We start from the raw sequence: 17,049 nt of genomic DNA, 5'->3' as shown, positions 1-17,049 counted from the left end.
AAAATTTATCTTAAAATTCAATAAACAATGCAGGCATCACACGGGGCACAAAACTAGTGAAATTTGAATAACCTATTTAATTACAAGAAAATAAAATCATAAATTACAATGTATACCCGGGCATCACCCGGACCCAAAAACTAGTTGAATAATAATAATACTCCGTACTACGTATATGTGTTGACTCGTCACTTCCCGTAGTTTGTGAATATTGAGATTACAATTTAAAGAAGCAAGCACGAAGATCCGGACAAAATCGTAAACTTTACAGGCTTGACAACTTCTTCCCTTCTCCAAACAATGGAAGCTGCACGTTAAATCGTGCACAAGTCGAACCCACTCAATCCCTCTTCTTCCACAATTCTCTTTTCAATTTAACTTTTCATTTTTCATTTTTTTTTTCTCTCTTCGACAAACTATCATCATCTTCGTCGTCTTCCTTCCATCAACAACTACTGGATTAATCCACACAGAAAGAGAAATTGATTGGTTTAAGCAAACTGCCCACTTCTAATTGCCAATTACACGTTGTTCCTTTCCGAATTCTGCTAACTAGGGTTTTTTTCGTCGTTTTCAGGTTGGTTTTCTCTTAATTTACCCATTTTAAAATTTTGATATGTGATGTTGATGATAACCCAAATCCATTTAAATTAATTTTTGATTAATTTTTTTTTTCTAAGTGATGTTTTAATTAATAATCGATGATGATATTCGCATTTGGAATTTAATTTTTTTTTTTATGTTAGCATGGAAGTTACATTGATTTTAGGTATGGCATTTCTGTATGATTATCTTGTTGTAATGTAAATTATGGTATGCAATAGATTGTTGATTACGGCCTGGTAAAAGATTAATTTGTGTAATTTCAGGTATGGATGAAAGTTCGAGTGACAAGGAGTCGTTAAATGCTCGAATTCAGCAGCTGGAACATGGTATGTTGCTCATACTATGCTAGAAGATATACATACTAGATGTAATTGAATTTTGATGAATATGATGTCTGAAAACTCGGTGCTACTACGCTTGCTTATTTTTTTTGTTTGTTTGTTTGGAATTGTGAGATTGAAGTGGAACTAATGGAATGAATTACGTCGTGTGAAACTTGTTTGAAGGTTTCTTTCTATAACTGTAATTGGAGGGCCTTAGTAAGCTTGTTTTCTCAAATTTCATCATTTCAAATTTAGCATATGTTTCGCTCGTGATGCTTGTGAAGGATGAGGACAGGAAAACTTATTCAGAATCTAGGTGAAGTTCCATTTAGAAGCTAATTCATAGTGGGAGGAGTGATTAAATAGGCTTATAAGTTGATTGGTTCCTCTCGTTTTCTTCTATTTGGGCCGACACATTTTAGTGGATAATTATGCTTCTCGTCTGCTCCATCATTAGAGGCTCATAATCTAAGATTAGCAAACCTACCTTTGGTACCCTGTTGGATTTCAAATATACCTAGCTGTCTTAGCCTGTCCATGGAGTAGAAGAGTCACATTACCCGCAAAGCCCTAGTGAAATTCCATATCAAAATCATGGGAATGGGAAGAGGATCACTTACCTAAGCTTGTGAGAAGTTACTATTTCTCCTTTCTCTAAAGTGAGACTAACCGACTAAGCACCTAAATGGACTTTCAATATGTATTAATCTCGAAATTTGAATTTCAAACTATTGTTTCCTATTTTCCATTTGTTAGTTTCATGATCATACTATCGTCTAGATCTTCAGTGTTCACCTTGCCAACCTTGGTCTATACCTGTCTCAACTGCCATTTTCTCGGTGGTATCATTGCCAGAGCTCACTAAAACTTGCAGTGTTCCTTGATGTAGGCTTTCTGCTCATTTCCAAAAGCACGGACCTCTCCCATCATAAAAACCCCTGTTCCTGTAAGATGATATTGTAGCTAGTTTCGCTTTTACAAGTTTTCTTCTGTTTGGAAGGTTGTCAAACACTATAGGTTGTGGTTGCAGCACCATTCATGTTAGCTACCTTTTTACTCTACTCCTTCCATATTGAGGCTAAGAAGGGTGATGTACAACAAATAACAAGACAATGGATAAGTTGGGATGGAATTTCTATTCATATTGTTATTGAACAAAGCTGAATGGACTATGGTTTTGTGTGGGACCTTCGGGCTATTATTTTAGGGGTTGGGGAGGGGAGAGGTGGACTTGGGAGTGTTCATGTATGAGCTATTTAGGAGCCAGACAGCTGCGTTTTGCTTAAGGGTTGGCGCACCCCCCCCCCCCCCCCCCCCCCCCCCCGCCCCTAATTTTTTTTTTTGCTTGTACTACAATGTTCATTTATTGTCATTGTCCCTGGGAAGTGAGTGTCATGACACTTGTTTATTTTTATTGGTAGAGAAAGATGAGCTGCAGAAAGACATTGAGCAATTGTGCATGCAGCAAGCAGGTCCCAGTTATATTGCTTTTGCCACTCAGATGTATTGTCGAAGGTGAACATCACATATGAATTAATGAAGCTACTGGGTGATTTTATCTTTTTTAATATCAATAATGTGTTGTATGCTGAATGTGAGGTTTAAAGTTTAAACTGAGAAATATTACAACACTGCATGTTTATTGGTCTATTAGGACTGCTGGCTTGGAACAGGAAGTTGAGAATCTAAAGAAGAAGCTGACTAATAGTGTCAAAGAGAATTCAAATATCAAGGAAGAGCTTTCTGAGGCTCAGAGAATTAAAGTAAGTTTTACTACATTTACAATCAACTATTTAATGTTATCGATGTCTGATGGGCTCTCTTTTCTTTTTCCAGACATATATAGATCAACTCCACAAATTGGAGGTTGCAAAGGTCAGTTACTTTCTCTCTCCTGTACATTGGTGTGTAAGACTTATTTGGCTTAGTTACTAGCTCACTACTATGTTGGGTGAACCGTGAACTTAGACACACCTACAAAATTACCTGCATTGATGAACTGAAGTTTCTGCTTCTGCTAGAGACTTATGTTATATGTTCTTCCCTTGATTCAATTTTTGTTAAAAGATTGTGCTGCATCTTGTTTTCTGTTGCAGCAGCTAAGTATTTCTTGTTGTGGAAACTTGCCGATAAAACTGACTTATTTTATTGAACAAAGGGGCAAAGACTACAAGACTAGGAGTGTTCTTTTGTTTATTGGACTCAGAATCATTGTTTTGCACTTAAATACCAAATTGGCTACCGCTAGACAATGCATAGAGCATACAAGTTGTTTTGAAGGCAAAACTGACCTCAAAAAAAAAAAAAAAAAAAAAAAAAAGGCAAAACTGGCATTTTTTTTTTTTGTTTTTAATTTCGTGTACTAAGTATTTAATATATGTATGGGAGGACAGTCAGTATGGAGATTGGTGAAAACTGAAGATTATAACTTCATTTGTTTATTTGATGCTTGAGTCTGAATGAAGAAGGGAAGGTGTATTAATTTTTAATGTGAAATTGGACATTAAACGCAACATTTGATTCTGTATATCTGCTTTCACCATTTTGTAGAACACTGAATTAGCTAAGCAGCTTGAATACATGCGTGGAATGCTTACGAATGCCTTCACTGACCGTGATCATGCAATACTGGAGGTCATTATCTATCTCTTTCTTGTTTGGATGCTTTGCTATTATTATGTTTAGCTGTAATTGTATTTATGTTGGCTCACTGTTTGCAGGCTGAAAAGGCTAAAGAAAATGAAGATATGATGTTTCAGAAAATGAATGATGCCGAGAAAAGGTGCATTTCAGTTCATAATGTTTCCCCTTGTGATTCATAAGTGTTTCAAGTTTTGGTATATGCGCATTTGTATTTGTAATTTACTTGCAAGTTGCCTGTGAAGGGAGCCCCTCTGGCTCCTTATCTAATAACACCATACTGACCCCTTCTGTTGGTGACCATGTACCTTAAAACCTCTTTAATTGGCTAACAACCCCTCGATGTCCTTGAGCTATAAGTTTATATTACCCATACAAAGAGAAGAGGGGGGGGGGGGGGGGGGGGGGGGGGAAGGTGTATAATAATAATACATTATAAGATCTGGCTTACACTATAATGCCGTGACTATATAAAATGCAATGAACCGAAGGCCACCCATCATACGGACTTACAGCAGGAGACAACACCAACAGCAGGACTTGGGCTTGGCACAAACACACCACAGCAGCATTTCAGTGCTGAAGGGGAAAAGTGAAAGAGGACTGTTACTTTATCTGCCCTTTTGGAGGCTTATGGAAGAGGACAAAAATAGTTGTTGTAGTAATTAAGGCTTGGCCACTAGTAAGTAGTATAAATAGCAAAGAATAGAGAGAGTGAAGGCATTCAGAAAAATTGTATTGAAACCTTGGAGATTGATGGCCTAAAGTCATTACATTTGTTACTCTCAACCTTTTGGTTATTTATCTATCAAATCCTTTAGTCTTCTTCCTTATTGAGTTGTTGTTTTTACTTGAAAGTGCACGCGTCCGTTGCATTTGGTATCAGAGCAATGGCTCCGGAGCACAGTACAAACACACAGCGAATTGAAGCACTTGAGGGTCACGTGCTTGAGGTGGTGTCGAAGTTGAGCGGCGGAGAAAATTCTATCCAAGACATCATGACCAAAACAGTTGCGGAGAATCTGGAGGCCCTCCAGAAGGCTCTGACTGAACAGTCCGGCAAGAGCACGACCAACAAGCTGCCTTGCTGAAGAACAACCAGGACAAGTTCTTTGACGAGGTTCGAGGCCTCATGACAACTGTGAAGGAAAAACTGAAGCAACCAATCCCGGTGGAAGACATGGCAGAAGCCTCCGGTGCAGGCAGCGACGGAGAACTGGGGGACTTGGTACGGGGTTCATCTAGGAGGGCGACCCACACCGAGATCCGATAAGGGACTCGGAGAATGGAGAAGGACAAGGAGGACGGGGAAATTGGAAATACCGGAAATTGGAGATGCCAGTGTTCTCTGGGTCCGACCCGGATGGGTGGATTCTACGCGCCGAGGAATACTTCCAATTTTATAATCTCACTGAGCACGAGCAACTCCAAGCGGCAGTGGTGTCCATGGAGAACGACGCGCTGAGGTGGTTCCAGTGGGAGAACCGCCGCCGACCGCTAAGGGGGTGGGGAGACCTCAAGGAGCGAGTACTCCTGCAATTCCGGCCGACAAACGCGGGAACTCTTCACGAGCAGTGGCTCGCCGTGACCCACAGTACGACGCTGGCGGAGTATCGAAGGGAATTTATAGAGAAGGCGACACCGCTTACTGACGTGCCGGAGAGTATTATGAAGGGTCAGTTTGTGAACGGGCTTAAAGAAAATATAAGGGCGGAGATCCGTATGCTCTACCCGTTTTCTCTGGATCTTGCGACCCGAGTGGAGGAAAGGAATCGGGTTCATGGATCCAGGAAAGTGGGCGGGGCTTTTGTTAAACCAGGGTCGTACTCTTACTTTAACAAGAGTCCAGCAACTACAGTGTTGGGGGGAGTTGGGCCGGCCCAATCACATACCTCACAGCCAACTACCAGCCAAACAAAGGGGGTTCCAGTTCAGTGGGCTCAGTGGGCTCTTACGCCTCAAATCAGAACAAGGCCAATGTGTCTTCTACTAGATTCACGGGGGAGGTGAGAAGGCTATCAGAAAAGGAGTTGCAAGATAAATGAGCGAAAGGATTATGCTTTAAGTGTGATGGAAGATGGGGGTTGAATCACGTATGTCAAGCCAAACAGCTCAGCGTCCTACTGGTGGAAGACGAGGAGGAAGAAGGCGAGTTGTTAGCCTTAGAGAAGCCAAACGAAGAGGAGGAGGAGGAGATACCGGCAGCCATATCCATGAATTCATTGGTGGGATTATCCAATCCTAAGACTCTGAAATTGACAGGAAGTATAGAAGGGAAGAATGTAGTAGTAATGATCGATCCCGGAGCGACTCATAATTTCATATCTACCCGCACCGTGGAGAAATTACGAGTGCCGGTGGTGGGGAACGGAGTTTTTGGAGTATGTTTGGGAAACGGAGATGCGGTCAAGGGTGAAGGACAATGTTTGGGAATTCGGATGAAGCTTGGGGACGGGGTGGAAATAAGGGAGGACTTCCTACCTTTGCACTTGGGGAATTCCGACATTATTTTAGGAGTTCAATGGCTCGAGAAATTAGGCTCGGTGCTCACAAATTGGAAAACACAGGAGATGAGCTTCCAACATGAAGGGAGGACAGTGAGCATCAAAGGGGATCCCACTCTCTATCGCACCGGGGTGACATTGAAAGCAATGATTAAATGCTTGAAGAAGGAGAAGGAGGGCATTCTAGTAGAGATGAATCAGATAGAAGAAGTGAAGAAGGGGGGAGGAGAGGCAGCAACCGAATTCCTCCCAAGGGGTATTCGTAGATTTTGACAAGGTATTTGAGTGCCCAACCGGATTGCCGCCAACTCGAGGCCACGAGCATGCAATTGTGCTTAAGGAGGGGAGCAACCCGGTAAGCGTAAAACCTTACCGATATCCCCAATTCCAAAAGGATGAAATTGAGAAGCTCATTGGTGAAATGTTAGCCGCCGGGATCAAGCCGTCTACTAGCCCGTTCTCTAGCCCGGTGCTACTAGTCAAGAAGAAAGATGGTTCGTGGAGGTTTTGTGTCGACTACCGGGCCCTCAACAAGGAGACGGTCCCCGATAAATACCCCATTCCGGTGATCGACGAATTGTTAGATGAGTTGCATGGGGCTCGGGTGTTCTCCAAACTCGACCTCAGGGCCGGCTACCATCAAATTTTGGTGAGGCCCGAAGACACACATAAGACGACATTCCGGACCCATGAGGGACACTACGAGTTCTTCGTGATGCCGTTCGGTTTAACTAATTCACCGGCGACTTTCCAATCACTTATGAATGAGGTATTTCGCCCTTATTTACGAAAATTTGTGCTTGTTTTCTTTGATGACATTCTTGTCTATAGTGTGAGTAGGGAAGATCATATTCGACATTTGCAAGTAGTTTTGGAGACTTTGGCTAAGCATCACTTATTTGCCAACAAAAAGAAGTGTGAGTTTGGCAAGGAAGAGGTAACATATTTAGGCCACGTTATCTCAAGTGAAGGGGTTGTTGTGGATCAAGAGAAGGTGAAGTCCATGATTAAATGGCCCATTCCGAAGACCCTAAGAGACTTGAGAGGCTTTTTGGGCCTAACGGGCTACTATAGGAAGTTTATTTCTGGATATGCCAACATAGCTAGCCCACTCACTGAACAGTTGAAAAAGGATAGCTTCAATTGGTCTGATGAAGCCACCCACGCTTTTGAGAAATTGAAACAAGCGATGTCCACTGCTCTAGTCTTGGGAATGCCAGATTTCCAGAAACTCTTTGTGGTGGAGACCAACGCCTCGGGATTCGGCCTCGGTGCAGTGTTGATGCATGATGGGAAGCCACTTGCGTTTTTTAACAAGGTGTTGGGGCCGCGAAACCGCGGAAAATCAGTGTATGAGAAAGAATTGATGGCGGTTTGCTTAGCGGTGGAAAAGTGGAAGCATTACCTGTTGGGAAGGAGGTTTATTGTGCGGAGCGATCAGCAAAGTTTGCGTTTTATCACCCAACAGCGCGAGGTGGGCATGGAGTACCAGAAATGGGTGCGTAAACTCATCGGGTTTGTTTTCGATCTTCAATACAAGCCCGGGTCAAGTATCTGGGTCGCCGATGCTTTATCCCGTAGAGGTGAGGATGAGGAAGCAGAGATTTCGGCATTAGTGACCACCCAAGGGGTCGATTGGGCTGGGCTAGAGGAGGAAATTGCAAGGGATGAATTTTTGAAGAAACTAAAGGAGGATATTTTGAATGGTGAGGGGGCAGCAGGGTACGGTGGAGCAGGGGAGAGTGATTTTTAAGGGGCGGGTGGTGATTCCCCGTAACTCCACCTTGAAACCCACCCTACTCAAGGCGTATCATGATTCGCCGGAGGGGGGCCATGGTGGGGAGACGAAGACCTATTTGAGGGTGGCGAGGGAGTGGTTCTGGCAGGGAATGAAGCGGGATGTCGCTGACTATGTGAAGGCTTGTGGGGTGTGTCAAAGAAGCAAACACTCGCAAAGAAGTCCGGCGGTACTATTACAACCACTCCCGATTCCAGACGGCGTGTGGGAGGACATCACTATGGACTTTGTAGAAGGTCTACCAAGAACTAAAGGGGTGGACACCATTTTTGTTGTGGTGGACCGGCTCTCCAAATATGCCCATTTCATTGGGTTGCGCCACCCTTTTACGGCAACTTCTATGGCGGAAGTGTTCATCCGGGAAGTGGTTCGTCTCCATGGATTTCCAGGAAGTATTGTGTCTGATCGTGACCGAGTTTTCTTAAGTGTGTTCTGGAGAGAGCTGTTCAGGCTTCAGGGAACCGAATTGCGTCGAAGTACTTCGTACCATTTACAGACGGACGACCAATCAGAAGTGGTAAACAAGGGGCTCGAAACTTATCTTAGGTGTTTTGTGGGAGACCAGCCTAAGTCTTGGGCTAAGTGGTTACCGTGGGCGGAATTTTCTTATAACACTTCAATCCACTCTGCGACTCAAATGTCTCCTTTCCAAGTGTTATATGGCAGGGAACCACCCAAAATGATTAAGGTGGGGGCCGGAAGGACAACTGTGGACTCGGTGGAAGAGATGCTGCGAGAAAGAGATGTGATGTTGGACGAGTTAAAAGCAAACTTGATTCGAGCCCAGCACATCATGAAAAAGTATGAGGATTCGCGAAGGCGCAATGAGGAATTTCAGGTGGGAGAATATGTGTTCTTGTAGCTCCAACCTTACCGGCAGCGATCGCTGGCTCGCCGGCCTTTTGAGAAGCTGTCGGCTCGCTTTTACGGCCCTTTTGAGGTCATCCAGAGAGTGGGGAAAGTAGCCTACAAGCTCGCCTTACCTGATCATTGCCGCATACATTCAGTGTTTCATGTCTCGCAGCTTAAGCAAGCAATAGGAGACCAACTCAGTTCCCCCACAATATCGAGTCAAATCACCCCGGATTTGGAGTTGGTGGTAGTACCCGAGACCATCTTGAGCAGCAGAATTGTGCAAGGAGCGAGAGGATTACAAGGAAAGCAAGAAGTTTTGGTCAAGTGGGAAGGTTTACCCGAGTTTGAGGCGACTTGGGAGGACGCACAATCAATCATCGCCCGTTTTCGTGACTTCCACCTTGAGGACAAGGTGGTTCTTTGGGAGGGGGGTAATGCAATGAACCGAAGGCCACCCATCATACGGACTTACAGCAGGAGACAACACCAACAGAAAACAGCAACAGCAGGACTTGGGCTTGGCACAAACACACCACAGCAGCATTTCAGTGCTGAAGGGGAAAAGTGAAAGAGGACCGTTACTTTATCTGCCGTTTTGGAGGCTTATGGAAGAGGACAAAAATAGTTGTTGTAGTAATTAAGGCTTGGCCACTAGTAAGTAGTATAAATAGCAAAGAATAGAGAGAGTGAAGGCATTCAGAAAAATTATATTGAAACCTTGGAGATTGATGGCCTAAAGTCATTACATTTGTTACTCTCAACCTTTTGGTTATTTATCTATCAAATCCTTTAGTCTTCTTCCTTATTGAGTTGTTGTTTTTACTTGAAAGTGCACGCGTCCATTGCATAAAAGCAATGTGATATATGTTTCATAAACCACATATTCAATCAGTTAACTCAATATAACTATTACACACAGTTAACTGGTTGGATATGTGGTTTGCGGATGTCATGTAAGCATATACATCATTTTAATGTAGATGAAACACTTCTAAATTTACACTTTTCACACTCTGTGTAATCGATGTTTGTTGTTTTTTTATGAGGAAAATCATAGTCATGTGGGATCTTGTTAATTTTGTCTTGATTAATATTTTTTTAATGTCTCATCTAAGAAAAAACAGAGGAAGTAGAATATTTGTCCCCTTTATTCTAGTAGTGTTTTATTGGAGTTTGTTGGTGGTATTTGAAATTGCCTTTTGGTTTCTTTGAAGCAAGTGATTGGCAGTTGATTAAGATGTGCTTAGTTGATGTACGTTTTAATAAATCCTTGAAGCAGGCTACAAGAAGTTACTGTAAATTTTGCTGATACACAAGAGCAACTATTGAGTATGAAGATGAAGCTTGCAAAACAAGATCAGGAGATGGAAATTTTTAGAGAGGCATATACTCTGTCCTCCTTTAATAATGAGCCTGATCCAGTTATCCAAATCATGGTTTAATTTGAGTTTGTCCAGCTGGTTCTATATAACATTTGCAATGCCTTTTCTTGCAGATCATTAATAAGTTCTACAAGATCAGACAGCAAGCTTGTAGAGGTAACGGGGATGACGATAATGGGTGTGATGATCAATGTGATGATGTTTGTTGGGATGACAAGTGTGCATGCTTGTATAACGATTCCTCAGAATCATGGAGCTTCAATGTTTATAAGGAAGCTTCCTTTGCTACTTATGTGGTGAGTTAATGTTTTTCTTTTACATTGTTCTATTTGTTTTACAATTAACTCCTTCCAGGGTTCTATTGAATGGAAGCTTGTAGCTCAATTTGGTGTGAATGTGGCAATATGTGTCTTTTTTATTCCGTAGGAAAGAGGAGATTAAAAGAAATATTTTTCTTTCTGTGCAAATGGTGTACATGACCCTTTAGATGACACGACATGTGTATACTAATAAGCTTAAACAGAGGGAGTGTAGATCTATAGAAGGCCTTGGGAGCAATGCTCTGGTGTAAAATTAAGATGAGGCTTTTTGTAGACTAAATTAATTTATCCATATCCTGAACCTGAAGTCTTCTGAAATTTAACTTTATCTGATATGCCATATCCTTGTGTGTAAACAAATTTTATGCCTATGCTGTGAGTTGCTGATTTAGAACTAATTCTATGTATTCAAAGCTTCAGGATAAGTGAATATGGCCCATTTTTCTACATTTGACTGCTGTGCATTTTTGTAAACCCAGGGTCCTATGAGATAATTGTTTGTATTTTACCCTGGAAGTATGGAAGAGAAGAAAGAGTGTACCATGATTTCTATGATTATGAGATTTATGACTCATGTGATAGTTCATAGTTGTAATGCGAGAAACTTTTGGATTAGATGTAGTTCTGGTATTAGGCTTGAGAGGATTGGAGAGGTGCTAAAGCTGTTGGAGTAAGCATCTTTAGAAACAGATTACTCTTCCCTGTTCTTGTTTCTTTAATAAATAAATAAATCTTATTGAAATGAGGATAATGACAAAGCTGTAGAAGTAAGCACCTATAATGAGACGGTGAGAGATTACATTGTATCACTTGAGCTAATCGTGGAAAAGGCCCTACTTTGTAGCAGGGAAGATTTATTTGTTCCAGTTTTAAAAAAGAAAAATATTCTAAAGACCTTACTTTTGTAGAAGTTCTCTGCAGTACCACATCCTCAAGCTGTCTATTTAAAAGGAATGAAAACTTAAAGTGCTGAAAGGGATTTGTATTGATGACACATTTTCAATCAAGTATTGATGAAATATTTTCTTTGAATTTGGAAGAATAGACACATTGTTGACTTTTGAAAAGAAAGAAAAAAAAATACTTATTTCCTTTTAAGGTAGTGTGAACAGGGCATATTTGGCTAGGAAGCATGTTAAGTGTGAGAAAAGTCACTGAATCTATTTTGTTGTTGCATTTAAAGAATAACCTTTGATCTCTACTTAGGTACATTGAGTAGTGAATACAATGTAATCTGGATTGTATATTAATTCTAATGAATTTCTGGGCTTTTATGTGCATTTATATTTACATTACATGCCCATATTTATTAGTTCTTCCTCAGACAGGCTGCTTTGCAAGAAGAGGTGGAGACCTTAAGAAGTGATCTTCAAAACAAAATGCAAATGGTGAGATGGAAATTCTTTTTCAAATTTGAACTTTATTAGTCCAATTATTGTCTAGGGGGATGGTGTCCTAGTCTTTTTGTTTCAGTAACTCTTTGTTTAAATTGAAAACAACATTTTTACCACTATTGGATTAAATTACTACATAAAATAAGTCATGGAACTTCCAAATGTAAATGAATGAGTTCTTCTATGGATGAACTCTGTGTACATTTCCTGTTTATCTTCCTGCTATGAATTTATACCTCCCTTCATGGTATGGCTTGCAGGGGTGGGAAATTGAAAAGCACTTGAAGAGTAAGATTAGTGAATTGGAGCATAAAAGGGTAAGGTTCTTTTTCCATTTTCGAAGTTTGAATATCAACTCTCTAATTGTTGCATTATTTATAAGGTAAATATGTTCTCAAACCAGATTCTGTCAGACAGACTTATTGTTGAAGGAATATCATCAATTCGTGAATATAATTCTCAACAAAAGACCTACATCATGAAACTTCTTGGTGACGAAAAATCTTATATAAAATCAGTTGTCAGCAGCATTCAGGAAAAGATTAAGGAGTTTCCTAAACACACCCATTCTGCTGAGGTCTGTTGGCTCATCTTTGTGCATAAATTTTTCTAAGGAAATGGTTTGGGTTTTATTACACTACTCTCCCTAGTGACTAGCTGACTGTAGTCACTATACTGACAGGAATTGTGTTGGACAGTGACTAGTTGCAATAAAAGTAGCTAATGAGCTTACATATGAACTGATAACTGTAGTTTGAATAGATGTAAAAGCCTGTGTGATTTTTTGTGGGGCATTCCTCTGCAGGTAACTGATTCTTCTGCACTGAATGTTTCTCGGATGGTCGATTCTTCAGAAGCTCTGTCACAGGCGTTGCAAGAAAAAGTACTGATTATATGCTTGTCACTTGTCCTTTTTTTTTTTTTTTTTGGTTCATGATGGCATGTTAATTGACATGGTCTTTATTTTCAGGTTTCGACTTTATTACTTCTATCACAGCAAGAAGAAAGACATCTTTTTGAGAAAAATGTCCAAGGTGCACTGCAAGAAACTATGGATGAGCTTCAAAGGACTCTACAACTAGTAATTACTCTTCCCCTCCTTGAAATCTATTGAGTATTGACTGTAGAGTATGAAAGGCAAAAAATGTTGAATGAGGAAAGGGAAAACTCTAGTCTATAGTCAGATGTAAGGAACTAAATTAGATCGAACAGTTAACACTGGATTTCCCTTATTAAAAAAACAAACGGTTCTTGTAATGAACATGCTTGAGAGAGAGAGAGAGAGAGAGAGAGTATTAGTTTTGCAAATGTAGATTTGAGGAAGAGAGGTCTTTTTTTTTAGGTGAGGAGAGAGAGAGTTATTTGGATATGAAAGCAGTGGATATCCTCTCATTTAACTACAAGACTTCCAGTTTGGAAGGTTTAGAATATGGGGGTTATATCTATATTTACTGGAAAGCTGATAATATCAATTATACTTTACATTGGGAAATCATTCTGATTGTCACAGTCACACACTATAGTTGCTCAAAGTTAAGCATCTCTTTCTTGAGCTAAATTTTCGTACTGGTTGATATTTAGTGCTTTCATTGCTAATATCATGTTTTCAGGCTACTCAAGAGAAGGTGAGAGCCCTCTTGGAACTGGCAGAGGTGAAAAAGGAATATCAACTGTTACTAGAGTATGTGCTCCTCATATCTGCCACTACAGTCCCAATCCCACGTCCCCAAATAAAAGACCTTATTAATATGCTTTCTTTCTTGCTCGATCAAAATAGCTAACTCTGAATAGGTTTTCTTACCTGTTGCAACACCCCCCCCCCTCCCGCCCTCTCTCCAACTCCCAAAAAAAAAAAAAAAAAAAAAAAAATGAGAGAGGGGAAGAAGAAATGAGGTTGGGAACATCATCTTGGCAAAGTAGAATGCTTGATATAGGTTTTGTTTGATGAGTGTAACCATGATACAGCAGTTGTGCATACTGCCTATAATGGGAGTATATATATTCTCATATTCTGACCTCATACGCATACATTTCATGCCTAATGCTGTTATCTGCTTCTTTGTGTGGTTGGGGATTTTTTTTTTTTTTTTTTTTTGGGGGGGGAGAGGGTGGGTTAAGACTAATTTTAGTAAAACTAGAAACTTGATGCCTTTAATGGAATGTACCTTCTTCCTTAAATGCTACATCTTCCACTCTCCTCTGCGTTTCTTTCCTCTTGGATTTTATATTGCTGGCCAAAAATCTAGCATCTTGTTAAGTGTATGATTGGAACTTTGCAGGAAAACTACTGAAGAAGGAAACCTTACTAAACCTGGTGATGGAAAAATAATTGCTCATGGAAGAGATGGGAGACTTAAAAATTTATTCTACAGAACTTCTTTGAAACGCTGGCTTGGTACAGAAGAAAATTCTCCTGTTGTGACTCGCCCTAACTTGGAACCTGAAGCATCTTTAAACAGAAGCTCTTATCACAACATGAATGATGCAAGGTCTATGACTAATAATTTTTACAAAGTTTGTGTTAGCAGAATCATGGTTTCGATTGAATTCATTAGATTCTTGATGCTCTAGTTATTTAGTCGGATCTGTTAATTTAGCATGCAGGTTGCGGATTGAGATTGCAACCCTTAAGGAAAGCATGCAAAACTTGGAGCGATTGACATTTGATATTCGTAAACTTCGAGTCTCTCTCATACAGGTGATTCTTTCAACAGATTTTTACTCTCTAGTTATATTATTTTTGCAACCATGCTTCTTGTAGTGTGTACAAGTACCAGTTCACTTATCAAGTATCAACTCATTATATTTACAAAGTGATAAAAACTTGGTTTTTATATTTTCCAATTGTATTTCTAGGCCAAACATGCACGTTCATCTAAGAGTGCTACTTCTAGCACAACAGAAATCTTGGATGAAATTATTAGGGAAGCTGAAATGGTAAAGCTTGCGCTTAGCGCTGCCTTGCCTCTTAGCTGGTCTGGGGAGGGAGATGTAGCATCATCTAGTGATTTAAATGTCGATGAGAATTCAAATTATGGCAACCCCAACGCGGAGAAAATGGATTCAGTTTCTGCAGCAGGCATTGAAATGGTAGAGCTTCTTATTTTAGCAGCTCAGATGATGAAAAAGAGGGAGAAAAAGGTCAGAAGGGAGCACAAATTGCAATAATTAAAGAAGGCATCATGTCCAAGAAGTCAGACTAATTCAAGTAATCAATTTTTCATGCTGATGATGTTGATCAATTTTTTAATAGCGAAGTTTGTCCAATTTGTGCAATAATAGGTTTTTTTGTGTAAATTTATCAGCTAGCTTATGAGTGTAATTTGACCCCCTCCCCTCTCATATTCTCCCCCCACTTATGCTAACTAAACCCCCCTTATAGTAAATAAACACCCCCCTCTCATGTTATTCAAACCTCCCTTATGCTAATTATACCCCCCTCTCATGTTATTCAAACCCCGTTATGCTAATTAAACCTCCCCTCTCTTGTTATTCCCCCCTCCCACCCTTATACCCTGGACCCTAAAACCCTAAACCAAACCATTGCAATGTCGAGATTTTGATTTGATGCCTCCATTTTGAGGGTAAAATGATTTCGATTTAAGACATCTGTTTTTTGTGAAAGAATCACCCGAAAATCTTTTACAAATTTAAAGTTATAGTGTTGCAAATGAACTTGGGATTTTGCAAAATTAGAATTTCGTTCCAAGATATCAGGCTTAATGACAAAGCAATTTTTTTTTTTCCTAATTCATTAAAGGATTAGAGGTTTATAGAGCTAAAACCAACAAATTGTAAGTTTGATAAAAGTTTTGGGGCTTCTAAATATTGATCATCTAACTTTGCACGGTTTATTTAGTGTGTATTTAATGCTTATAAGTAGCCCTAAGGGATATATATAACATTTTACTAAAATACACAAGTATTAAAAAAAAAAAATTGACTTGTATTTTTCAAAAAAAAATAATAATAAAAAAATTGAGTTGAAATTTAGAGGCTTTAAGCACGGAATACCAAAAAAATGCAATCTTGTAAAAAGTAAGGGGCTTCAATTTAATTGTCACATCCAACTTTAATAATGAAAGAAACTCCATATCAAGCTAGTGTAGTCGAACGAGGATCAACGTTAAGTGTAACTGTGTGATTGTGTGATAACAAGAGAGATAAAAAAAAAAACAAATTGATTAGCAACAAGATGACAAAATAAAAATAAAAAAGGATTAATATTCTTTCAATCCAACAATATAAGGTAAGCTAATCATTTCTCTTCATGATAGTCTCCTTTTATCTCAAAATTTTAGATTAATTGCTATAAGGATTTTGTCAAATAATCCAAATTATACATATTAACCAACAAACATCCATTTTTTGTTTCCTGTTTAATAATTTTAGGTGGCTCCATCGGAGATGGTGTTAGTTACGCGACCTCTTGTGATGAGGAGATCTTCTTGGTCGTCGGGATTTCAGAATGATTGGTTTGATCGTCCGAAGTAAGGGTAGTAATGTCAATAGACTTGGTGGCGGTGGTGGTGGCAGTGTCGATGACAATAGGCAATCAGGTAGCGTCTTGCCTTTCTCATCAAATGTTCGGATATCCTTGCTTTTCCCCTATACCACCGTGTACAGGCCTATGACCAAAGCTCCTATAATGCTACACCAAAATTTTTTCTATAAGCTTTAACATTATTACTATCTTTGTGAGATAAAAAAAATTTCAAAGTTGCAAATAACAATTAACAGCTTATAAATCACGCAAGCACATGCAATTAAAGATCCTATGATACTGCTCCATTTTCAAAATTGGTAGGATTAAAAAAAAAGTAAATAAAAATAAAAAGTAGTTAATGTTACCAAATACCTTTTGTGCCCAGCGAGTTTTAGAAAGGAAATCTATTTGGCTTGAAGTTTTTTTTTGCTCTATTATATTGTTATTGGGCAATGTTTCCATAGCAAACTAGCTCTCTCTATAGTGGGCTTTAGCTTTATTTTTAATGAGCTAAGCAAGGTTTTCAAGTAAACATTACTTAATTCTAGTTTTTTCTAAAATTTAAAAGTGATGGGTCCAAAAGTAGCTTTTATATTTGCTTTATTTTGATGAGTAAAGTAAATGAAGTCAATTAATTTGACATTACCTGACTAAATGAAGTATCTCATGCAAGATAATGGATCCTATAGCAGTGGTGATGATCATGCAAACAGGGCTGACAAAAGCAACCACTTCTCGGCA

The 17,049-nt window shown here is 39.6% G+C and overlaps 1 protein-coding gene across 5 annotated transcripts; it reads left to right on the top strand.

Moving 5' to 3' along the window:
• Window positions 1-146: 146 nt before the first annotated feature.
• LOC145559223 (uncharacterized) lies at window positions 147-16,555 on the top strand. Of its 5 annotated transcripts, XM_081620659.1 has the most exons (20): window positions 147-577; window positions 747-769; window positions 870-932; window positions 2,351-2,444; window positions 2,584-2,692; window positions 2,766-2,804; window positions 3,480-3,563; window positions 3,650-3,711; window positions 10,006-10,108; window positions 10,222-10,404; window positions 11,757-11,816; window positions 12,083-12,139; window positions 12,226-12,399; window positions 12,628-12,705; window positions 12,793-12,903; window positions 13,433-13,503; window positions 14,102-14,311; window positions 14,427-14,520; window positions 14,679-15,030; window positions 16,215-16,555. In XM_081620659.1, exons 2-19 carry the CDS (start codon window positions 748-750, stop codon window positions 14,988-14,990), a joined length of 1,926 nt encoding a protein of 641 aa, XP_081476785.1. In that variant the 5' UTR covers window positions 147-577; window position 747; the 3' UTR covers window positions 14,991-15,030; window positions 16,215-16,555. The 5 variants fall into 5 exon arrangements, 4 of the variants coding, with proteins under 4 accessions (XP_081476785.1, XP_081476784.1, XP_081476786.1 ...); XR_014092683.1 differs by lacking the exon at window positions 16,215-16,555 and having other exon boundaries at window positions 14,420-14,520; window positions 14,679-14,733; XM_081620658.1 differs by lacking the exon at window positions 16,215-16,555 and having other exon boundaries at window positions 14,679-15,130.
• The last annotated feature ends 494 nt before the right edge of the window (window positions 16,556-17,049 follow it).

The sequence above is a fragment of the Chenopodium album genome, chromosome 9 (assembly GCF_948465745.1).
Source record: "Chenopodium album chromosome 9, dcCheAlbu1.1, whole genome shotgun sequence".
NCBI classification, from domain to species: domain Eukaryota; kingdom Viridiplantae; phylum Streptophyta; class Magnoliopsida; order Caryophyllales; family Amaranthaceae; genus Chenopodium; species Chenopodium album.
Note: the sequence above shows the minus strand (reverse complement) of the source record. Positions and strands in the feature narration are given on the sequence as shown.